This window comes from Andrographis paniculata, unplaced genomic scaffold, assembly GCF_009805555.1.
Source record: "Andrographis paniculata isolate CXL003 unplaced genomic scaffold, ASM980555v1 Contig83END, whole genome shotgun sequence".
Taxonomy (NCBI): Eukaryota; Viridiplantae; Streptophyta; class Magnoliopsida; order Lamiales; family Acanthaceae; genus Andrographis; species Andrographis paniculata.
In genome coordinates this window covers 3,838,503-3,863,571 of record NW_026137621.1, presented here as the reverse complement: position 1 = coordinate 3,863,571, position 25,069 = coordinate 3,838,503, and the positions used below count along the sequence as shown (strand labels likewise).

General features: G+C 31.7%; 4 protein-coding genes across 9 annotated transcripts; 1 reads left to right on the top strand and 3 right to left on the bottom strand.

Moving 5' to 3' along the window:
- Positions 1 to 782: 782 nt before the first annotated feature.
- LOC127241879 (hexosyltransferase GAUT11-like) lies at positions 783 to 4,632 on the bottom strand. Its single transcript, XM_051261135.1, has 2 exons — positions 4,073 to 4,632; positions 783 to 2,479 (listed from the first exon to the last, which is right to left on the bottom strand). Exons 1-2 carry the CDS (start codon positions 4,226 to 4,228, stop codon positions 1,025 to 1,027), a joined length of 1,611 nt encoding a protein of 536 aa, XP_051117092.1. The 5' UTR covers positions 4,229 to 4,632; the 3' UTR covers positions 783 to 1,024.
- A 1,532-nt stretch (positions 4,633 to 6,164) lies between these two features.
- Positions 6,165 to 12,694, top strand: LOC127241868 (ADP,ATP carrier protein ER-ANT1). Of its 6 annotated transcripts, XR_007836649.1 has the most exons (9): positions 6,165 to 6,269; positions 7,060 to 7,349; positions 7,971 to 8,342; positions 8,598 to 9,037; positions 9,434 to 9,486; positions 9,570 to 9,609; positions 10,429 to 10,509; positions 10,635 to 10,697; positions 12,449 to 12,691. XR_007836649.1 is itself a non-coding variant. In XM_051261103.1 (4 exons), exons 2-4 carry the CDS (start codon positions 7,062 to 7,064, stop codon positions 8,904 to 8,906), a joined length of 969 nt encoding a protein of 322 aa, XP_051117060.1. In that variant the 5' UTR covers positions 6,165 to 6,269; positions 7,060 to 7,061; the 3' UTR covers positions 8,907 to 9,277. The 6 variants fall into 6 exon arrangements, 1 of the variants encoding a protein (XP_051117060.1); XR_007836648.1 differs by having other exon boundaries at positions 10,429 to 10,697; positions 12,449 to 12,694; XR_007836647.1 differs by lacking the exon at positions 12,449 to 12,691 and having other exon boundaries at positions 10,635 to 10,998.
- On the bottom strand, positions 9,782 to 10,675 carry LOC127241869 (uncharacterized). Its single transcript, XM_051261104.1, has 3 exons — positions 10,381 to 10,675; positions 10,217 to 10,293; positions 9,782 to 10,066 (listed from the first exon to the last, which is right to left on the bottom strand). The coding sequence occupies exons 1-3, from the start codon at positions 10,673 to 10,675 to the stop codon at positions 9,782 to 9,784; spliced, it is 657 nt and encodes a 218-aa protein (XP_051117061.1).
- A 536-nt stretch (positions 12,695 to 13,230) lies between the features above and the next one.
- LOC127241762 (truncated transcription factor CAULIFLOWER A-like) lies at positions 13,231 to 21,120 on the bottom strand. The gene is made up of 8 exons (XM_051260963.1): positions 20,719 to 21,120; positions 17,427 to 17,505; positions 17,291 to 17,355; positions 17,105 to 17,204; positions 16,488 to 16,529; positions 15,367 to 15,408; positions 15,096 to 15,214; positions 13,231 to 13,695 (listed from the first exon to the last, which is right to left on the bottom strand). Exons 1-8 carry the CDS (start codon positions 20,901 to 20,903, stop codon positions 13,578 to 13,580), a joined length of 750 nt encoding a protein of 249 aa, XP_051116920.1. The 5' UTR covers positions 20,904 to 21,120; the 3' UTR covers positions 13,231 to 13,577.
- Positions 21,121 to 25,069: the final 3,949 nt, after the last annotated feature.

The window sequence follows — 25,069 nt, the reverse complement described above, 5'->3', positions numbered from 1 at the left end:
TTTTGTCTTAATGTTTTAATTAAGTAAAATTATGGTTCTTCAACCACCTCTCCTCTGTCTGCGTTTGTTTGTACCATTTTTAACGTTTTCAATTAAAACTTAAAATTCAACCTACCACTACCACTATAATACTTACATAGATATTGTAAAGTTTTTTTTAAAAAAAAATTGGAAGTATTATTATTATTATTATTATTATTATTATTATTATCTGCTGACTTGTGTTATTCCCTTGTCCGAGTTTATTCAAAATAATATATCCATTTTATTGTCGATCTCAACTATAGGTATCTATTTTTCGACCCGATCTAACGTAACCGTGAAATATGGACAGTTTTTGTTACAATTCTCGTTTGTTTTAGATTTCTTGAATTTGAAAATTTATATATAAATTAGTTTCTTTGTCCACCAACAACAACAATAGACATAGTTCCTTTTTTTTTTATTAAATATGGACTTCAGATATTAAAAAAACATACACTATTTTACATAAAAATTACCGGATATTCCTTTTAACATGGACTTTATTTTTTTTATTAGATTTAAATCTTTATAATTAAGGATATTTAATTAATTTTTAAAAAAAATTTCTGACAAAGCATCGCACTAAAGTATTGTTTAAATCAAAATCGATCAGACTGTATCTTTTGGTAGACTAAATACAGCCAAAAAAAAAAAAAAAGCCAAATTGCAAAACCCAACACAAGTAGTAATAGAGCACAATATGAATAAGGTTTGATCTTGTTTAGGTCAAAAATTATTCCCCACAATGAATAGGCGTGAGAAGAACAACAATATATTTCAAACCGTACCAATCTCAAAACTTCTATACTCTAAAATTCTACACATATATATATGTCCAAAAACGTCCCGACAAGCGGCAATGGATCGATCGAACGGCGAATGTCGACTACGCGAAAACTATTCAAGAATCCGCGCATACGGTCGATTTGATCAGATCGATTACGAAAAATCAATTCAAGAATCCATGCATGCATGCATTTACGATCGAGCGATCAATCGATCAACTTATAGCGCATTCTTGAAAATACGGGTGTTCGAAATTCACGTACCGTTCCCAAAGAGGCCTATACTTGGCAATGCTCAGCTTCAGCCACGGCTTCATGTTCCCATTGAAATGTATAGTCGCTGCCGTTTCAATCGTCCGGGCATCAATATTTGGGTCGTATCCCAACCCCAAGACGTGCCATCTGCGGTCGAGAGGCTCAACCAAACCGTAGAACGACAGAAGCCCCGGCGGGAGAGTACCGAGCTTCCAAAGTGACCTGTCGACATTTTGTTCCTGCCAGTAATGATATTTACCCGTCACATTCGCCTTTCTCCAGGCGATCAGATCGAACACGTTCATCCCGAACGCCCACCCACACGCCTGCGGGTCGAATTTGGTGCTGATAATCGGGTTCGAGAAGTTTAGGTATTTGTAGTACCGGTGGAAGGCTTCGAGACACGTTTCGACTGCACCGTTGACGTTCCCGTGCAGGTCGATCGAAAAGAGCGGCGTCAGGTCCTTCTGGACGACGACGTCGTCGTCGAGGAAGACGATCTTTTCGAGCTGCGGAAAAATCTCCGGGACGTAGAAGCGGAGGTGGTTCAACAACGAGACGTACTTCGGGTTCTGGAACTTGGGCTCATCGTCGGCGTCGAAGCCTTCAAAGTAGTATTTCCTTGTACCCGCGATGTTTTCCCGTTGTCTGACGATGGGTGAATACGACTCGTTCAACCAATCGAACGTTTCGATGTTCCGAACTTCCACCGTCGCGCCTCGGAAATCGTTGCTAAGGACCCAAGCCTGCATTGCGCCGTACTTTATCCCGGTCGACACGATGTGGAACACGAGCTGCTTTGGGTGGTCGGTGTTGGAGACGGTCGAGTTAACGACGACAGATGCGGCTGCAACGTTGTCGGTAAATATACAGAAGTGGTAGAGATTGTTGTCGACGAGCCGGGGAGAGTTCTTCGATTCTTCTGCTAGATTCGATATCGACTTGTTCTTCAGCCAATCAGATGTGAGTTTGATGTCAATGCACTCGAGATTCTTGGGCATCGACTCGGCGGCCAGCTGTCCGAAAACGGTGCTTTGAACGGTGGCGGCATTCGCGCGATCTTCCAACGACTGGATGAAGTTCTTCATGGTCATCATCGTTGTTGAGATGTCGTAATGAGCGTCCTGAGCTTTGAAAATTAGGGTCGACAGGCTTTCGATGATCGGTTCGGCTTCTTCGAGAGATATGGGGTCTTGTCTCTTTGCGGCTTTCGACAGAAGTAATTGGCAAGTTCTTATCCTTGAGCTGAGCTCCCAAGCAAGATGGAGATTGTTGTGTTCCTTTGCGATAATGGCGTAGGCTTTGGCGAGGATCATTTGCTCGGATAATTGTCTCGCGTATGATCCGGCGATGGCTATCTCTTCGGTTGTGTTACGACTATTGTGAACAGCTCGGTCATTTCTGGGATTTATCTCCTGGAAAATAAGGAAAAGTTTAGAAATAAGCACGGTAACTTTGTTGTTGCACGGGAAAGATCTAAAGTTTGATGTAACAGATCGTGAGAAACAGTCGAATACTTAACAGCATATAAGAATGAAATGCAGAATGTCAAACTTAAGATACTCTGATCTTAGTTCCTTTTAGAAAAACTCGAAGCAAGTTTAAGCTATAACTTTAGCTATAGTTGACTTTTTTCGAGGTTTACACATTGCAAGAAAACATTCAAGTTATATAACATGACCTACACGATCGATCGAACCCATAATGATGATGCTCTGCAGATTCAGTGATTGACAAAGGAATTATTTTCACAAGAATCGGGTACAAACTAAACTTGCTTTTTCCTACAGATGTCGGATTCTAAATTGTATTAAAATCAACTAATCACCGAGGGAATGGAGTAAAACAGTAACAAATCATTTGTACTCTCTAAATTCAAAACCTTTACGGTTTTGTTACGTCGATTTAAAGGGAGCTATCTACAAATTTATAAAGGCTATGGCAGATGCTTATCTACTTGGCTATTAAAATCTCTAACATGCAGGGAAACACTAGTTTAGATAAAAATAAATAAATAAAACCGTACAATAAATGCAAGAAATGATCCAAGAACGTCATCACTGTAGTGTCGAAAAGGATTGAACCTCTAAAGCACAGTCTATGGATGCCCATTGATCTTTCACTATTCTTTAGTTTCCGTATAAACATGTCCCAACATTCATCTAGTATTTCAAACAACCAATCCGCTCCAAATTTCCCGTTATTATATAGTCAAAACAACAGAAAATTGTATCCAGGGTGCCAAGGATTAATTCACTATCTTACTCTCCTATGATCAGCAAATTAGCTTGTACTGAAAACTTGGCAATCCAAAGAAGGATATTCAATACTATTGCTTGCTTCCCGAATATCCTTTTCAACATTGAAATGTATTAATGTCTTCAACATAAGTCCAACCTCTAATAAATTTTCACAATATATGTATCAACACAAGAAAATGTCACTAGTTTTAATCTTCACCTTAGATGATCATCGCAGGCAATTAAACCAACACAACTATCAGCCAATCTAGTTACTCCAACAAAAAATTTCATGCCAGAATACAAACCAACTACAGATTCACTAAGTAGAAAATCAGACCTAAATTATATTATCTAATCGACTAGTTTCTGCCGACGGAACGAACCAGCATATCAGCAGGGCTGCTATTCATCTCAAATATGAATTTAATCCTGAATAAGGTTGCTACACCACAATGTGAATTTTGCACAAAATTATAACTGCAAATCCATTACAATTTGCAAAGCCTCAAACACCTAATTCCATGATAATCATTCAACAATGAAGACAAACATTAACTAAACTGATACTAAAGTTCACCAAACCCTAATGACAAGCATTTGATCTTCAGTTTACAAGCAATTGAACATTTTTTATCTTCAAAATCATGCAGCACTCATTCAAACCAAAGGAGTAACAAAAACTAACAAATCATGCAACAAACAACTAGAAAAAACACAAAACAACACACAATTAGAGATAGTGAATTTCACTCAGACGAATCTTACCAAAACAGGTTGCTCCACACGATCTCTGCCGTGGAAGCTTGGCTGCACAGCAAACAAAATCGCACCTACAACGAAGAACAGCACCAAAACCGCCCAGATCCAGCACGATAGCTTCCTTCTAACCGGGCGCCGATAGTCGGACGCCCGCCGCCGCATATTTCGCCACACGGAACGCAACTCCCCCAATCAGATCCGATCAAGCGCCAATCCGATTACTCAATATACAAATAAAACCGAATCCGCCTCCGGATCAATAAATCCTCGAAAAATCCCCGCGCCTCCAAATCAACAAGTTCATCCAAAACTCATCAAAGGCGATAATTAACCAACCGACTCCGCCGGCGCCAATGGAAACGCAGCAAGTGGTCGGTCGGTCAGGTGATCCGCCGCCGCAGCAGCAGCAATCAGCGCGGAATCGAGGATGAACGAGGAATCAATGCAGAGGCGAGTTCAGGAATTCCAAAATCCTAGCGAGCATTGATGAAATTGGGAGTGATACTGAAATGGCATTCCTTTTGCATTGAATTAATTCCCCCTTGGCCTTGTGTTATGTGCGAAGTGTTCTTACTCTAGGGAGCAGCTTTGCCAGTGCTAATAAAAGACGGGTATCAACCTCACATGACTAGCACGTGCTTGGTTTTTCCTTTTTCCTTTTTTTTTTTTAAGAAAAATAATTGGAATCCCCTTTTCTTTCCCTATTTTTTTTTTTTTTATTTTTGTAACTTTCGTGAGGTTGCGATGTAAAACTCGTTGACAGATAAGTGAATAATGTAATAATATATAATGTAAAATGAAGCGGAAGTGGGCCTATGCACACAATCATGTATGACACGTGAATTTGAAGGCGTTGAAGCTTTGACCCTGTAATATTATCTTAAAAATTCACCTCAAACTATCGTACCATCTTTACTGTACTTATATGATGGTAACATAAGTTTGCCTAACATATTTGATAGCAATATTGGTGCAGACTTGCTCATTCGGTTTGGAGCCGCCGGTTCGAACCGTCAGTTGTCCGGTTTACGAACAGGCGGTTTTGGTTTGAACTGAAATTGAGCTCAAATCAAACCGAAACTGTCAATTCGACGGTTCGATTTTGGTTTGTGTTTGAACTAAACTGTAAATCGCAGATTTAGACAAAATTATATATATATATATTTGTAAAATTATGCCTCCTTAAATCGGCGGTTTCAGTTCGAACCGCCGATTTCGGTTTCAAACCGACGGTTTGAGTGGGTTTATTTTTTTAAAAGGAACGGTCAAAATTAATTTATGCAGATTCGACGGCCGATATTTGATGGAACAAACTGGCGGTTCGAACCGAAACCGAAGCTTTTGGCGGTTTTTTTTAAAATAATTCTAAATTTGCAATAGTGTGATTTAATTTAAAAATTAACTTATTAAACAATTGTATAAATTATAACTGTATTCTTAATTATTAATTAATAAATTGATAAATAATTATTTTATAAAAACGAAATATTATTTATATAATTTTTCACAAAAATACAAAGATTTAGTTAATTAAAATCGGAATCAAAATTAATAGTAAAAATTAATATTAAGAAAAAATCAGAAAAAAAAAGTAATATAAATCGACGGTTCAAACCGAAACCGTCGATTTATAAATCGTAATCGAAATCGTCAAACCGTAATCAAAATCGTCATTCGGACAATTCAATTTCAATTTGAAATTCGAACAAACCGTAACCGACGGTTTAAGCGGTTTGGCCAAGTCTATATTGGTGTTGTACCACCGAAGCATCCGAAATAGAGATAATATAAGTAGGATGAATGTTATGACCGTGCATGTTACTTTTTTTTAAATAATAGTATTTAAATAAAAATTTAAATTAAAGTAGAAATCAAAGCAACCCTGTGACTAAATGAGGTTTGACACTTTATTATAAATTGTGCATCAAACTGCGTTGACACTATAGTACAAAATATATACTCCGTATTATTATTTCGATTTAAAAAATAATTTTAAAACGAAACCAGAATAATTCTGTATCAATTATTTTCAGCGATGCTTAAAATAGAATTAAAGAGGCGGACGTTAAACGGAATCTTTTCGATCCATAGATATAAATACACATATGTTTATCAAAATATGAAATTTTATTCAATACAAGAGCGGCAAAGAAGAGAGAATATACCTTTAACCTTCATCCCTTGGCGCCCCAAATTCCTGGAGGTAAAATTTATGGAGGAATCATTAATGAATTCGATGTTTATTCTTTGTTTACTCCGCAATGAATATTAATTTTCGGTTGATAATGGTAATTGCACGGTTATTTTTCGATGGACAATTTGAGGACTCGATTAGGGTTTGAAGAGTTAGAAAGGGTATTGGGAAGCGTGTGTATGTGATTGATGCAGGCTTAATGTTTGGTTATCAATGTCTCGGATTTCAGTTTGTAACTCGAGCAATATGTGTAGGTTGAACCTGTTTGGCAATGGGAAGGTATTTAGGCTGAAGATAATGGCATGTTTTGGTTGGAATTATGTTGAAGCAATTGTTGTAATTCGTTTTGGAGTTAACAGGTCTACGGTTTTGGTTTCTCCATATTATGTTTAGCAGTGTTATTCTTCACCTCTAGCGTCGATTGGAGATATGTTATTTGATGTTTTATTTATATGAATGCTCTAGAGAGTGTTCTCTTGTTTGAGAGCACGGCTGTCATCGAAATTAGTTATAGGAATAATGGATTCATGAGTGAAGATTGCCCATACTTTTTCTTGATGGAGAATTGCTTACAGTGTATTACAAGTTGAGTATAGCCGAATTGAATTGTAATTTATCATTTGGGATTGTCTAGTTATCATGCTAACATTTAAATTCCTCTAATTTTATAGTTGGCTTCAACTTTTTCGATATTATTAGTAGAGGTTCATCACTGGGGGATGAAAAATAGTGAATAAATTAAGCTAAGTGCCGGAAATTTCTTGCATACCTATGGTTTAATAGTTGTAACTTTTGACAGGAATGGTTGGGGAAAGGGAGGGAGGGCCTGTGATGGCAAAGCCATCTGAAAAGTTTTCCTTAGATTTCTTCATGGGAGGGTCTGCAGCTGTCGTAGCAAAAAGTGCCGCAGCTCCAATTGAAAGGGTTAAGCTTTTGTTGCAGAATCAAGGAGAATTATTGAAGAGGGGACAGCTTCAAAAGCCTTATGTTGGGGTTGGTGATTGCTTCCAGAGGCTCTTCCGGGAGGAGGGCATTTACTCATTTTGGAGGGGCAACCAGGCCAATGTCATTAGATATTTTCCTACTCAGGCATGTTTGCATTTGTCAATCGGGCCTTGTCTCCTTTAATTTTTGTGCAAAAGTGTCACATTCCTTAACTTCCAGAAAATTTGAATTTGAGGAAATTCCTTGCATGACAATCCTTTATATGAATGAGTTTGTATTTCGTGACAAATCTGTTAACTTCCTAGGTGAATACACTTGGCATCTTTAAATTCTCAGGAGATCCTTTGGTACATGTTGTCTTTTCATTATGATATATGAAAATGATCTGTAGAATACCCTATTGTTATAGTTGTCTAAGTTCGGTGTCTTCTCTTCATGTTTCAAATTGAGATGTTCTGCTTGCTGATTGGGTGTACTGCAGAATCATGTAACATAATTTTCTGACTTTTTTGAAGTGCTCGAATCACTAGGAGACTGGATAACTGTAAAAGAAATTAAATGTTGTATGATTTGCAGGTTGACTTAAGTATTCACCGAGGCACATACATAATTAGAAGAATAAAATGAAGAACATCTTGTCTCATCTTACATGCACATAGAAGATCGAAGCAATTTTTTCTTTTATCACGTGACAGTTATATTTTGTCTTGTTTTGCAATCTTCTTTTCTCTTCATGAATCATATCATATGCACACTTTCATGCAGGCTTTTAATTTTGCGTTTAAGGGCTACTTTAAAAGTCTCTTTGGTTGTTCAAGAGAGAGAGATGGATACATCAAGTGGTTTGCCGGGAATGTGGCTTCGGGAAGTGCTGCAGGGGCTACTACTTCTTTGTTTCTTTATCACCTAGATTATGCACGGACTCGTTTGGGCACGGATGCTAGGATATGCCCTATCAATGGAAAGCGGCAATTCAATGGACTAGTAGATGTATACTGTAAAACCTTGTCTACAGATGGAATCCCAGGTCTCTATCGGGGGTTTGGGGTTTCAATATTGGGAATTACACTTTACCGAGGAATGTATTTTGGGATCTATGACACATTGAAGCCTATTGTTTTGGTTGGTCAATTACAGGTTAGCGAATCTCATTTCATAGTGGTTTACATAATAAAACTTTTCCTAGCGGTCATCTTGTCATTTTAGTTTTACATAACATGGTGTGTTCTTGAAAACATACAATGCGTTGTAACTAGTGTATGTCATACATTGAACCCATTTTTTAATCATTTACATTCTTTTGAAGTTTGAATGTATATTATATGCATTTTTTTGCCTTGGATGTTGTTTACTAGTTCGAGACAAGGACTTAACAACTACTTTATTTGTCAGGACAATTTCTTCGCTAGCTTTTTCTTGGGTTGGAGTGTGACCACTGTTTCTGGGGTCTGTGCCTACCCTTTTGACACCCTACGACGAAGAATGATGCTGACCTCCGGACAACCAGTGAAGTACAGCAGTGCCATGCACGCCTTTCACCAGATTATTCATGCTGAAGGTTTTACAGCTCTGTTCAGAGGAGTAACAGCTAACATGCTTCTTGGTGTGGCTGGGGCTGGAGTACTTGCGGGATATGACCAGCTGTGCAGAATTGTATATAGACCTCAATATAGCTTTAACTCTCAGAAAGCATTCAAATGAATCTGCGGATTTGCATCATTTCTCATTGTTGAATGGTGAAGTGCGACAAACCATCATGAAAAACCTGATTAAGGTCTTTTCCTTCATTGCTGGACCATGGAAGGGAGATCGAAGATGTAACCTCTGACCAGGTACTCAAATCAAGGAAATGGGAGTTTATTGGCTGATAAGGGGATTATTCTTGTGTTGAATTCATCTTTCCACCGAAGAATCCAGTTAGAATTTGATTTTCTATTGAAGTGCACATAATTGTTTTTTGGCTCGTTCATTCTTGCTAACGTGTTTATGCATGCTCAAGCATGGATACATATTTGCATTGTAAAGTAAATAAATAAACTATATGTTACCTGTACAGTTCTAATAGCTTAATCTTATTAGTTGTGCTGTTTAACGAAAGATTAGTTATGGCCAGAAGCTGAATTTCTTACGGTAGATTCTCTATTGTATCTTGTGATATCTGTCGGAATTTCGTTTAATTATGTCATGGAGATTTGTTGATGTGTCAAATAGTTGTGCATCTGTTCTAGATAATACTATACCTACTCTGTTTGAAGTTCTGAAGATCTCACGCTTTAAACAGGTACGTTGCGCTTTCTCATTTTCAGTCCCTCGAATCAATTTTAATCGTGTATTATTTTTAACAAAGCTTCGTTTTTCTTGCAGATCATGGCTTATGAAGACGCAAAATTGAACGTGATATAAGGTACAAGTATGATATAATGAAGTTCTAATTTTTCTTTAGAATGTAGGAAATGTGAATCGAAAAGAATGTCTTCCTTTCAAGCTCTACTCATTTGCTTGTCTAGCGACATTCTCCTTGCTTTGATCGTTCCTATGACTGCGAAAAACTCGAACTAAGAACACCAAATGTTTTGCTAGGCCAGAAGCCAAAACTTCTTGTGGCGTTTTGTTGTGATTAGATATCCTCCGAATTTCCTGTTCTTCCTTCTCACTGCAATTGTCATGCAATTAGCATTTTGAATGCAGTAATCCACAACCCTGCTTCTGCTCCGTTTCCTCGACCATATAGTTTGCAAACGCCTTAGGAATGATTGCTTTCTGTGTCCCAAAACCAGCAGCGATACTCCCAATCGCTTAGCTTCTTCCACAATCGCCGCTCCCTTTTCCTTTCCTTCCCGAAATGCCATTTCTACTTGCACCTAGGTCATGATAGAACAAGAATTTGTCGTTATCTTATAGTGTCATCGATTGAATTTCACTATGGTTTGAAATGTTTATATTATGTAATGATCTTGCTTCATTGAACCATGTCTTGATCGAAGAACATTATCTGTAATATGTCTATTTACCTCTGGTCTTTTTAGTTGGCACTTATTCTTTGTTGCGCGAAGAAGATCATACGCCCTTTGATTGTTTTCTCCCTCGTCTGAAACATGCAGAACCATTAGTCGAATAACTGATAAATTATGTCCGAGCACTTTATAAATGTAGATAAATATGTTATCTTTATTACCTTGTTTGGCTACATGTAAGAGAATGAGTATATCGTTGCTCTGAACAGTGTGAGACAGCGCCCAGTCGAGAGCCCCTTTGGCCTCAGCGCTCGAATCCACCACGACCATGACTCTGTTCCCGGATTCTGGTAATAATTCATTTCTTGAAGTGAATTCGTTCGAAATCCTAGAATTATCTCCTGTCTTAATAAAACTTGCTGTCTTCTTGCGGTGCTGTATTGGCGAACGGATATACGTATGGACACGGGCGCAGATTCGCGTCGCGGCAGCTCGGCTCATTCGCAGTCCCGTCATTGTTCTTAACTTCATCTTCAAGGTAACGCTTCTAAAAAATCTGTATGTCTTTGTGCTCTGTGTGAAACTTGTCTGTCTATACATGTGTATGTATATATGTGTATATATATGTGTGTGTCTGTTTTTAAGGTAATTAGAGATGTTAGTAGAGGAAGTGTAGTGTTAGAAAGTTGGTTTTTGATTGTGTCAATGAACGTGCATACCTCTCTGAATTATTAGGCTGGTTGTTGAAATTATTCTAATGTCTTCATTTGTGCCTTGTCATCATGGAAATTGACCTTAGAAATACTATTTATTGTTTTAATTAAATGTATTTTTGTGGCATGGATGGATTAGCATCTTGTATATTATATAAGGAACAATAGGTTTGTTTGGTCAATAAATTTTTTACCTACATGATATATATATATATAAAAGAATTATACATTTTAATTCTTAAAAAATTTTAATTAGATTAATTAGTTATCTTAATCTAAAATTATTTTTACAATACGATAATTGTTTTACACTAATATATTCATAATTATTTACTAATTATTCCTCTCGTAAATTATCGTGTCTATAGTAAAAGGATACTGTAGCCGGGACGGAGGGAGGGAGTAATATTCAATAGCATAACATACTAACTTCATCTGTAAATTATGGGAAAAATACATTTGTGTAAAATTATAGAATTATAAGAATATTTTTAATATTAAATACAATAATGTAAAAACTAAATTAGATTTTTAGTCAGACGGAGGGAATATTATTTTTTATATTATCAACCTAATTTCTTATGCCTCAGGTTAAAAATATATATATATATATATATATTGAAGAAACAAACTTTTGTATTACACACATTGTATAGTTACAGTCAATTATGTAAAGAAATATTTTAACATCACAACAGAAGGATGCAAAAGTGAGTGTTGCAACAGAGAATAAATCATGGAGTAATAATAATAATAATAATAATAATAAAAGAATTTCTCTGTTTTGTCGTAATATTTTGGTTAGGTGTTTTGAGTATAATAAAATTATTATATGAGTTGCAATCACGACGTCTTGTTTGTTTGTGCGTCTGGTCAATTTATGGGTACAAATTGGGGACATGTTTTAATCAGTACACCGGACCTAACCAAACCTTTTACCATAGCAAAAATTAATATTTATTATAATTATTATTAATTTTGATCTCATCCAAAAAATAATAATAAAATTGGTCCTATACCAAAAAATAAATTACTACTATTATTTTTGGTCCCACCACTGAAATATTAGCGGGGCTAATATGGCGGTAACAAAAATTATTATTACATCCGTCCGGGCTCTAAGGATCTCATTTACTTTTTGCATGTGGTTTTTTAAATATTAATTATTATATCAAAACGTAAGTGTAAATTAAGAAAAATTGCAAAAATATTTTCATCAGTGTCTTATAATACTAATAAGTAAATTCGTAAAATTATTCAAATATAATGATATTTTTAATGTTAAATATAATGACGTAAAACGTAAATGTGACCTTTTAGAGAGTATTATTTTTTTATACCACCATTGAAATATCAACCGCGCGGTAACATAAACTAAAGTATCATTTAATTTGAATCAAACACAGTCGTGTTTAAATATTCATCAGATTTTTCATCCTTCTTGTCCAAATACGCCGGTGTTCAACCTAAAATAAATCGGTTTTCGTGGACGTATTGAGTAAAGATTTGGGATTGGGATTAAAGGGTATAAGGGTTTAAGTTTGGGTTTGGATTTGGATTTGGATTTGGATGAAAGGATTTGGGCGGATCAGGGAAGAAGCTGTTCGAGGCTGTTTCGGTGCTATTTCGCAAGAGAATTTGTTGTCCGAGAAGATGGCCAGAGCCGCCGGAGGAGTCGCCATCGTTTATGTCCGCCGTCAATGAAATTGCCGTCAATCAATTTGGAGTGCGGAAACGCAATTTTCTACGATTTTCATTCTAAAAAAATTATTCTATTTTATTTGAAAAGCATTTTGGATGTGATATAAAAAATAATAGTAGCATACTTTTATAGAAAATTACATTATACTTATAATAACTTGGGTACGTATGATTTTTTTGGTTCAAGCTTAAATCACTTATATTGGTTTTTAATCACTTATATCTTTGAAAATTATTATAATAAAATATTTTTAAAATTAAAATTAAATCAAAACTCCCATTTCAAATTAAAACCAAACAAACCCCTAAGTTAATAAACCAAAAATTATTTAGAAATGTTGTTCCGTAAGAGATGGTGTGGAGTTGGACTTATGAATGTGAGGTCATAAGTTCAAATACCCGAAATAAAATCTCTGTATTCTTTATTTGTTTTCTCATAACAATATATATTTTATTTAAAAATATTTATTATTTTCAAAATAAATCCAATGGAATTAGTTTTTGTTTGAGTTTGAATTTTCTATTTCATATTTTATTTAAACTGTATTGTAAATTGTAATATAATCTATTTTTTTTTAAATAAAATTATATATTTTTTTAGTATAACATAGTACATCCAAACAAACCCCAAATTTTGAACAATTGAGAGTCAAGACACACTAATAACACATACATTAGAATATATCATCAATTCTACGGACAAACTTTTACCATTAAATACATACATCACATGTAACAAGACACGGTATAAAAACAACGACGACAACAACAACAACGGATTAAAGGGACAAAATCCCTCCAAGCTTATTTCTAAATATCATATAACATAATGATACTCCATTTCACTTTTTTTTTTTCTCAATTTCTTTTTTACCATATTTTCATCGAGAATTTTATGTTTCTCGAGTATTCTTTTCGAAAATGGATCAAAGACAACATAGGCAAAGCAAGCTTTGGTACATTACAATATTGTTAAATGATGATGTCTTTACCTCTTAGTGTTTTTAGCCATCTGTGTGGTGCAACATCCATGAAGGTATCACTGAATTTGCCGACGACGGGTGTTGTCCCGGTGGCACGTCGACTTCTCCACTGTTCTCTCCTGGCGCTAGATACATTTGGCTGCAAAAGCACGAACGTCATATGTATATATATATATATATACATCGACTAAAAAAATTATGCTATCTCCGGATCGAGCGTAAAATGTGCGACTTTTATTTTCAAACTTGGGTATTCTTGCGTGCGATTTTCTATAAAATTAAATTATTTTATCTCATAAAATATCGTGTATATATATATAAACTATTATTTAAATAAAAAAAAACCTATATTCCAAATAAATTCACCCTCGTCGCATAATAGTGACATAAGAACTAAACAACGACTCGGGTGTGTTTGGTTTAAACCAAAATCAATATTATTCATCTGTATAATTTTTAATAAAAATATATTATTTTCTCTCATTAAATATGAAATCAAAATATTATTCAAATGAATTTCAAATCACAAATAATTTCAATAATCTAACTAGAACAAAGTATGCACAAAAATACTAAAGAAATAAAATTAAATTTAAAATAAATAGTAAAGAATAGTTTGCAGGTATTAGGTTCGGGTAGAGGTTTTTATCAACAATAATAATAAGATATATTACTTGTTTTGTTTCCATTTTTCCACTATGAAAAATTTTAATAGATTATTACTATCATTTTTTATTAAAACCATATTCAACACTATTTTTACATTAATAATTCTATATTTGCATATGACACGTGCGCATTGTAGACTCGTCACGTGCCATTTTTTCATAGGTACGCATGAATGTCACATACCCTATCGATATAAAACCACTAGAGTGACGAGTAAATACAAAACCATTTCCATAGATGATTTACTTAAATGATCAAAATAATAAATAATGCTATTTTCAAGATTAGAATAACAATTTTTATAATTAAAAAGATATATATATATATATATATGCAAGTTTAATTTGGTATACGATCCTAATTATTGTGTATCTCACCTATGTTGTTAAATCAATTAAAAATAATTTATATAATTTAATAAACAAATTAAATTAAAAAATTTCAAATCCGATTAATATTGAGAAAAAATGTTATTATTGGATAAATAATTAATTATTTAAAATTATAGACTTTGTTTATAATCCCACTTGTAGGAAATATTTTTGTAAATATTGCAAAGAGTGCCTTAAAAAAAAAAAAAAAAAAAAAAGTGCAATATTTTCAAAAATACAATAGAGACTCATTCAATTTTTAAACCATAAGAGATAATGACATAGACATTTCAAACCGTAGGTTAATTATAAATAAGTTTGCCTTTAAAATTTGTTAAAAAAAAAAATCTTGTTCTAAGTGGAAATAAATTCTTTTTACCATACTAAATTTTAATTTAATTCGAAAAATAATAATAATTTAAAAGAAAATTACATAGGGGGGTGCTTAATTTATAATTTTTCCATTACTTTTACCATATTATCGATCAAATTAAATTACCTGACATTCAAGGTGCTCAAAGGCTGCTGTTGGCTGTAACAAGTCGAGTTCACGTCGTGATTTTGCCGTTGTTCCCTCGAATTCGTCGTTAGTCCCAATTCCTTTTCCCTCTCTTTGATCTGCAAATATATGTAGTTCTTATTAGTACATCAAAGTAGATATGTTCGAAGAAATTTATAAAAAAAAAAAAAAAAAAAAAAAAAAAAAGATACTGCGATCAAATTGAGCATCTAGCATTTTGGGTTAGGGTAAAAATTGAATATTTACATACCTTCTTTGTAAGCAAGTTATTTTGCTCCTGCAATGCTTTGTCCTGAGATTCATATTAGGTCAAGGTGAAGCATCCATGCATAGGTTTCAAATCACACACATATATATATATATATATATATACTCCCTTCGTCCCGCAAGAAGGTTGCCATTTAGTTTTTGCGTCATTGTACTTAACATTAAAAATATCCTTATATTTGAATAATTTACTCGATAAATATCATTGTATATGTATTATAAGAGACTAATAAATATATTTTTGTTTTCTTTTTTTAATTTGTACTGCGTATTGATATCATAATTAATATTCAAATATCAACACACAAAAAGTCAATGGCAACTTTCTTGCGGGACAGTGGGAGTATAATGTTCTTTTAAATATTTAAAGAAAATCATTTAAATAAACAATGTCCTTATTTAATTTAGTCAACATACAACTTGATAAATCCTAAACTCTAATATTTTGACTTTTACTCGCAGATTAAGATAAATTAATATTTTATAGATATCCAACGTAATAAAGTACTATAATATCTATTTTTCTCTTAATAAGTAATGTGAAAAGTACAATGTATAGGCATTTTGGTATTTAATTTATAGTTACTTTTTCTTTAAAAAAAAATGAGAAGTTTTGATATGGACAAATTAAAATGACAGATAAAAAATTTATTTGACGGAATACGTAATAACAAAAAATGGAATAAAAATATAATACTTCATTCGTCCGATGTATTGTGTCCACAATACATTTATATCCCTCATGTCACTTTTTTTTTTCAAAAAGAAATATACATTTTAATCTTATTTTTATTTTTTAAATTTTAATTAAACTGATTAGTTATCTTAATTTTAATTTATAACTATTTTTATTATAAGGACATTACTTTTATTATTATATTTTAATTATTTATTAATTATATCCATCTTAAATTTTCGTATCTACATTAACATACACTATAAAAAGGTTTTTGTGTGTATTTTTTTGCTAATATATTTTTTTTAGATGAAATAGTTGTTAGAATATGTGTGTGTATATATATATATATTTTGTTTAAAAAAATTGAGTGATTGGATAAAAAAAAATTCTCAAAAGAAAAACATATAAGTAAAATATAATCAAACCTTTTTCTGAAGCTCAGAAATTGATTCATTCATGATTTGATTCTGCAGATAAAAATCAATTATCAATCACTAGAATAATCATCACATATATATATATAAGACAAGAAAATTGGGATGATATTGCAAATTCAACAAAAGTTTGCGATGAAATATAAGTATTTTGATGTAATATTTTGTAAGAGAAAATAAAAATTTGATATAACATCTTTTAAAAAAACAATTTGTATAGATGAATTTTAAAAAACGATCTGTATAGATGAATAGTGTATAAAAATAAAATTACATATTTGAAATACCACTACAAGAAATTATCAATTTTGTAACGAGGTTTTTTTGTTCATAAATTCACTTTTTCCGTTACTAATGATATTAGAGACGAAATTAGAGATGAAATTACGTTAGCTACGTGAACTTTAGGAACGGAATTCCGTTACAAATATACTATTTATTTTGTAGTGTACACACTATACATATATAGTTTTGACACAATTATATAAAATCGAAGTTTATTAATTGACGTCATCAAAAAAAAAAAAAAAAAAAAAAGGTTTATTAATTGATAACACAAAATCTATATTCTTCAAAACTAAATAAAATAAAATAAAGGGATACATTACCCTGCGAGTTCGAATGTGTTTAAGCGAAACATCGAGTTGATGTTCCAAGTTTTGCAGCTCCTTCATGCTAAGGTTGTCGAGTTCTTCTCCCATGTAATGCCTGCAGACATAATTAACACATATATGTTCATAGTACTGTTGTCATAAGATCATATGATCGCAATCGAATTAGCTGTCCTAACCGACCTTTGGTTCTTCTGCAAGACCTCCAGCCTAGCCTTAAGCTTTGCATGTTCTAAGGTCCAACTTCCCTGTTCAAAAATGTGTACATTAAGGTTTTGCTTTCATGGAAAAGATTATAACAAGTGTTTGTGTACTAAACCGTTGACTCGAGATCGGGCTCCTTCAGCTGCCTTTCAGCGTACGAGTACCTTTCATATCTTTCGAGGATCCTTTCCATGCTGTAAGGGTTCAAAATCGACGAGATATTATCCATACAAGTGTATAACACTTAGTTTCAATACGATAATTTTGTACACTTTCTAATGTAATAAAACATGAAGCATGTTCTGCAGCAATAGCCAAGGATCGACAACAATGTCAATTTTATTTTCATCGTAGTAATTTTTATACTAGGAACAAGATCTATTTCATCGAATTTAAAATTCAAAATTTTTTGCAACATGGATGGCTAATTTATATTTGCATCCAATTGTATTATAATCTCCACCGATATATTATAATCCAATGGCTATTATAAAAGGTAACAAGGTTATATGTAGGAGATTCAGAACATAGTTTTCAAAAATTAAATTAACAACTTTTTTTTTTCATGAAAAACAAAAGTCATATTAAAATCCTAATACTAACAAGAAAGCCTCAAGTTTTGCAAGTTCGCAGTCTTGCCCATTCGGTTTCGAACCGAACCGCCGGTTACGGTTCAAACCGAAACCGTCATTCACGGTTCGGTTTCGGTTTCTAACCGGCGGTTTACTTTTTTTTTTTTTTTCTAAATCTCTCCTACGCAGTGTAGAAGAAGAAGAAGAAGAGGAGAAGGAGGGAGAAGGAAAGGAGGAGGAGGAGAAGAAGAAGAGAAGAAAGAGGAGAGGAGGAAAGAAGAAGCAGGAGGAGAAGAAGAAGAAGAAGAAAGCCTGATGACCGGTGCGGCGGCGGGCTGTGATGTGTAAATGTTTGATTAGGTTAAAATTTAAAATTGTGTGTGTTGTATAATAATAATAATATATTTATAATAAATTTTTTAATAGATTAGTAAAATTTTATAAAAATAAAATTAATATTAATAATATAAATGATTATTAATATATTAAAAAATATAATATTATAATATTAGTTTTTATTATTATATAATTATATTTAATTTAAATTATCTTATTATTTATTACATCAATATTTTTATAAATTATTTTTAATTTAAAATTAAATTTAATTATTAATTAAATTTATTATTTTAATTATTTTTATATTGTAATAATTTAATTAATTATCTATATATAATTTTTACATAATAAATATATATAAATCAAATTAAAATCAAATTTAATTATTTTCAAAATAAAATTTAAATATAGAAAAAAAATAGAAAATATAAAAGAAAAATATAAAAAATTAAATATATATATAAATCGACAGTTCAAACCGTAACCGACAGTTTTTAAACCAAAACCGTCGGTTTATAAACCGTAATCAAAATAATAATCGAAATCGTCATTCGAAAAATTCGATGTCGGTTTGATATTTTGACAAACCGTAATCTTCGGCAATTTGAACAATTTAGACAAGGCTAAGTTCATGACCTATCCCACCCCTTTAAAAATTCTGCCTTTGGAACATATATTACGCTATATTTACTTTTCATGAAAAATATATTTCTCCCCCAAAAAATTAATGTATTAAACATACTCGTTATTTTTATATTACTCGAACAATCTTTCTATACTTTATATAAATAAATATCTCTCCAAACTATTTTTCTAAACAAACAAACACATACACTTTAAAATTTTTAATATTTTTTATCAATAATAATATTTTAAAAAAATACATTGTATCAAATATCAAATATTCTAATATTTTTAAAATTTTATAAAACTCAAAAAATAAAAAATAAATAAAAGGTTCACAACCCTAAATGGATACTTTGGTACTAAATATCATCATAATACTATTATATAATTTGAAGACATCATTGAACCTAAGACACAAACAAACAATAAAAAAATTCAATAGTGAGTGACATACTCAAACACAGTCTCCAAGAAAGGTGCAAAAAAAAAAACATTCAATTGCACATTCAGAAGGCTAAAAAGTTAGGTTCACTTGAGGGCTGAAAAGAAAAGATTAGTGTAATACTAATACTCTCTCCGTTTCAGTATTCATTTTAGTATGATCCATAATAAAATATCAATTTCTTCTTTTAGTGACTGTATTATCTATCTAATATTACAAATACCATTACAACTTACAATATATTACACAAATGTCATTGTCTTTATATCACGCATACTAATAAGATTATTTTGGTCATTTCTACTTTATTCCTACTATATTTCAATATAATACTAATATTTTTAAAATTACGTGTAAAAAACAAATGAATATTTATTTTTTAGACGGAAGGAGTACTAATAATAATAAACACTTGTTATTACTACTTCAACAACAATAACTCAAAAAAATAAATAAATAAAAAACAAACAAACAAATAAAAATACTACTTATTTTATTTTAGCATTTTTCTTGACATGAAAATGTTGCAAACGACAAATCTATGTATAAAGACACCAATTCTAAACTGTAGCCAGCCTGCAAGTGAAGCTGACAACTCCACCTGATTGCATGCACTATATTAGTACAAATACATGGTACCATTTTCTTTGAATATTTCACGCAATTTTATTTATTTCCCAATGAATACTAAATGCAAAAGGAAGAAGGCTGTAGTGCTATGAAAAGATAATAACAAAAGACATATAAAAGCCTGTAAATGAAAATTTATGCATGTAGGTAAGCCCCAGATGAGAAGTGTTTTGAATATCAAGAAAACTTGTTGTTAGATCCCAATTTGTTTTTATGAGTGGGTTTTTGTTTTTGTTTCGAAATGTAAAGTGATGTTTAGTACGGTTTTACAACAGTGAATAAAGGAAAAGATTTCAGAGAACAGTCAATCATTGTCATAAGTAATGCAGAAGAAAAGATGTGTTTATGAATTATGATCGGCAAAACAACACAAGTTAACAAACACAAGCTCAATCAAATTTGTGCAAATAATTCATATGAAGAACATAGCCATGAATTTATGTGAAGCTTTATGACAAGCAAAATCAGTAACAATCGCACCGATAGAGAGCAACCACGCAGAAAATTCATCCAAAAATCCCTAAAATCGTCCCCAAATTCACTAAAATCACGAAAATCCATCCGAAAACCCCTAAAATCATCCCCAACTTCACCAAAATCTAAAAAATCCATCCAAAACCCCCAATATCATCCCCAAATTCGCCAAAATCCAGAAACTCAAAAACCTTACTGTCAGAACCAGAAATTCGAGCAAAAAAAACAAAACCGGAAGTGAAATCGAAGCAAGCAGGAGAAGATTTTGCCAAAAAAATAGGTAATCGATCGACCGATTTACGAGAAGCAGTAATATACAATACCAAGAATCGGTAGCGTATTCGAAGAGCTTCCCCTTGGGGGAGAAGACGATCAAACCGACATCGGCGTCGCACAGCACGGAGATCTCATGAGCCTTCTTCAACAATCCCGATCGACGCTTCGAGAACGTGACTTGCCGATTGATTTTGTTCTCGATTCTCTTCAGCTGCACTCTTCCCCTCCCCATTCCGATTCAATTAATTCCCCCAAACCTAGAAAAAAAAAATAAAAAAAAAAATAACAGCCCCAAAATCAACACAGAAAACCCTTATTATCCCCCAAAATTGAGAGACGACGATAAACTTATACTGCACACAAATTAAACCGCCTTCAACAATGGCTAATTATGGCCACTCCTCCCTATATATATATATATATATATATATATGTACGTATGTATAATGGTGCGCGGAGTGTAGTGATGTGATGAGATGGAGATTGAGACTGAGATGCTAGCTAGGTCTCGTTTTTACCGTTTCTACATATATGCGCTGTCGATCTTGGCACCACTCAGATATTTTGCTTCCCCACTCCATATGGTAAAAAGTGTAGCCCACCACCATTACCATTACCATTACATTACATACACACCAAAAATTCTTTTTCATTTCTCACTCTACTAACCTCTCTCTCTCTATATATATATACATATATATATATATATTTTTTGTTTTGCTTTTTTCCTTTAATTTTAAATAGGAAAATTTTAAATTAAAATAATTATTTAGTGTAAAATTAAATTTTAATTAATATAATAAATAAAAGAAAATTGTTAAATTGTAAACTTGTACAAATAAACACTCTCAATATATTTTGTGTTAAAAGTCAATAATAATATATATTGTGTAAATAATTGTCGCGTGCTATCAGTAATATTATTTGCAATTTGTTATTATATATATTTATTCTTTATAATAGACTAAAAGTAATACTCGTTCCCCCTTTTCAATTTATAATATATTATACAAATATTATTATCTTTATATCATACAATACGATAGATTAGTCTTTTTATATTTATTTCTACTACATCTCAGTATATAAAAAGTAAATAATTTTATCATTTATATAAAATTAATAGTATCTTAATATTAATAAATTATTATAAAATAGATATATTGAATAATATATTGTCAATACTGAATAACAACAGCCGTGTATATGCATATATATATATATATATATTTATTTAATTATTATTATTTAATTTTTTCTTTCTTATCTATCTATCTCTTTACTTTTGGGTTTTCAGCTGTCTCTTTCTCTTGTTAAATTATGCATCATAATGTTGCAACATCCTTGGGTGGTTTCTGATGAGGGGAAAACTGGTTTTGGAATACTGCCCTGGTTTCGGAGAATTTCCTGTCGATTTTTTATTGGTCCGAGAGTAGGAGACGCTGTTCTGATCGGGGTTGTATGGAGGTCCGGGAGTTTGGAGGCCGGTTGGATCTGGACAGATGGTTTGTTGTTTCGACGGTTGGGATTTTTCTGGTGTTGGAGTCCTGGAGCGTAGGAGATAATTGTGTTTGTGACGTCAGGAGAGACAACGTACGGGTCCTTGCAGTTTCTATAAATATATAAAAATGTATCTGTGATTATTTGAATTATGTCTCCCATTATTTTACCACTTTTTATACTTTCTGAGAGAATATAAAAAAGTTTGTGGATAAAATTCCATTATTTGTTTTATTGTATTTTTAATTCTATTTATAAAATCAAAAAGCTTTTTTTTTTATCAAATCATTAAACTATAAGATGTTTATGGTGCTTTGAGTTTATCTAATATTTTTATACATTTTATTTTCGATACAAAAATTTATGTGTTCTTTAAATTTATTTAATACTTCGTATATTTTATTTTTGTTCGAAAAATTAGGTGAATAATACTCATTTCATCTACTTTTTAATGTTTACGTATTTTTATTTTTATTGTCTAATTCAAAGTTTTATATTTCCCCTGCCATTAACTATTACTTTTTTTTGTCATGCAAATATGTGTTCATTTTACCAGACACATGTTTTAATAAAAGTGAGTAATAATTGTTACTTTTTTTCTTTTATAGTAAAAAAAATACAAAAGTGTAATAATTTTTTACTTAGAAAAGAAACGAGAATATTTTTTTATGACAACCAAGGAAAGTGAGTATAGATTTGAATGACGGAGGGAGTATTATTCTCTTAATCCCACATAAAATTTTCATTTTTTTTTTTTATTTCAGGAGTCTTGTATAATTTGTCATTTTCCTTTTATTATACATTTTAATTATATTTAAAATTTTATAATTTATATTTCTTAATCTTAATTAAAGTATAATTATTTAATTTTAATTTATAATTATTTTTACCGGTATATTTCTTAATTATCTACTAATTATATTTTAATTAAATTATCGTATCTGTCGTAATGTAAATAATTTATTTGAGACATAGGGAGTAATAGGAGTATTTTTTTATGCTTATTTATCATCATATTATCACTTTAGTATACAATTATATTTAAAAGTAAAAATAATACTTCCTCCGTACCAGATACTGTGTAGCATGTCTGCTACACTGTAGACACGGTATTTTAGAAGGAGTATAATTAATAGATAATTAATAATGTATTAGTGAAAATAATTATTTTATAATATAAATAATTATAAATTAAGATTAAGATAACTAATTAGTTTAATTAAAATTAAAAAATTTAAAATGAGATTAAAGTGTGTAATCATTTTCCAAAAGAAAACTGACATGGTACGTGGGACGGACAGAAACGGCAACATGGACATGGGATCAGGGACGGATGGAGTATTATCTTTACACTATTATATCTATCAATTATTATTAAAATAATAATATTTCTTAATTCGTGTGCAGATGCATCCGAATTTTGCCAGTACTATCAACTAAAATTTAAATTCAAATACATTAACAACCGCAAAAAAAAAAAAAAAAAAAAAAAAGAAGAATAATAAAAAAAATCTTTAAAACTCTTCGAATGAACACAAAAAAATCGATACATAAAATTAATTATTTAATTAATCTCTAAAATGTTTTATTCAGCTTCGTTTATAATTTACATATATAAATAATAAATAATTACAAACAAAAATAATAAATTAATTACGATCTATTTTGAGAGAGAAATAATTAAAACAAATAGGAATTTTATTTTATTTATTTTCTTTTTTTTATATGCTGTTGACTGGCTGTTACTCTGTTTCATTAATAGTTCGGGACACGTCGGACACCTAAACAAGGGCTGTTTCCCCAAATAGGTTGTCGAGTTGTGATTGGTGGACACCGGCGTCTGGTCCAGTGGTCCACTTGTATTCTATTCATGCACATGTGCCGGTACCCTGTGCATTATGTATTGTACGGTGGACCATCGCAATACAAATAGAATTTGTTGCGGTATATTTAAAGCTTGTTTGATCTACAAACGCCCGGGACCACAGCTCCCAACCAAGTCTCACCACTCGTTCGTAAGTGGGCCTCTTTGATTTCATTGAATAGTGGTACGAGGAGACTCCGGAGCCCCTGGCGATTCCGTACATACTAGGATGGGAAGTGCCACGTGTCGAGACTTTGGTTGAGAATGTTGTCGAAAAGTATATGGTCGGGGAAAAACCGTCAATAAAATCAGCTCCCTTAAAATTACCGGTTTGTTTGACTGTGTTTTATATATATTTTTTTAACTGTTTTTATCTATTTTATTTTAAAGTATTGTTTTTTATTTTTTAAAAAATAATCATATATTAATATTAAAATATTTTAAATTTTTATTTAAATTACAAATATATTATTATACATACAATACTTTATATATACAATCAAATAAAAAAATATATATCGTAAACACTTTCACTGACCAATAAAATACTCTTCTAATCCCATAAAAAAGATATTATTTTTTATTTTTGTCTGTTTCAAAACAATGGTATTATTTTATAATTGAGTAATTCTATTATCTACATAACATAATTAATACCTTTAAATTTTTTAATAAATTACACAAATATTATTATTTTTATATCACATAATTTAATAATTGTATTTTGTTATTTTCACTATAAACCAATATAATATTAATATAAAAAAAAATTACGTGCAGAAAATAAATAGTGTTGATTTTATGCAACATAAGTAATATTATTATTTTTTAATTTGTTACAAAATTTCGAAATCCTATGCTTTGAGACATAGAGACTATGGGTGTGTTTCTTTAGGAGGTTTTGGAGAAATTTGGGTTTGGGTTTACTTTTTATTTGAATTTTGAGATGAGTTTGAATTTTGACGTTTCTTTTGGGTTTGAGTTTGGTTGGAATTTGAGGAGTTTCGATGTGTATTGATTTGATGGGTATGAAT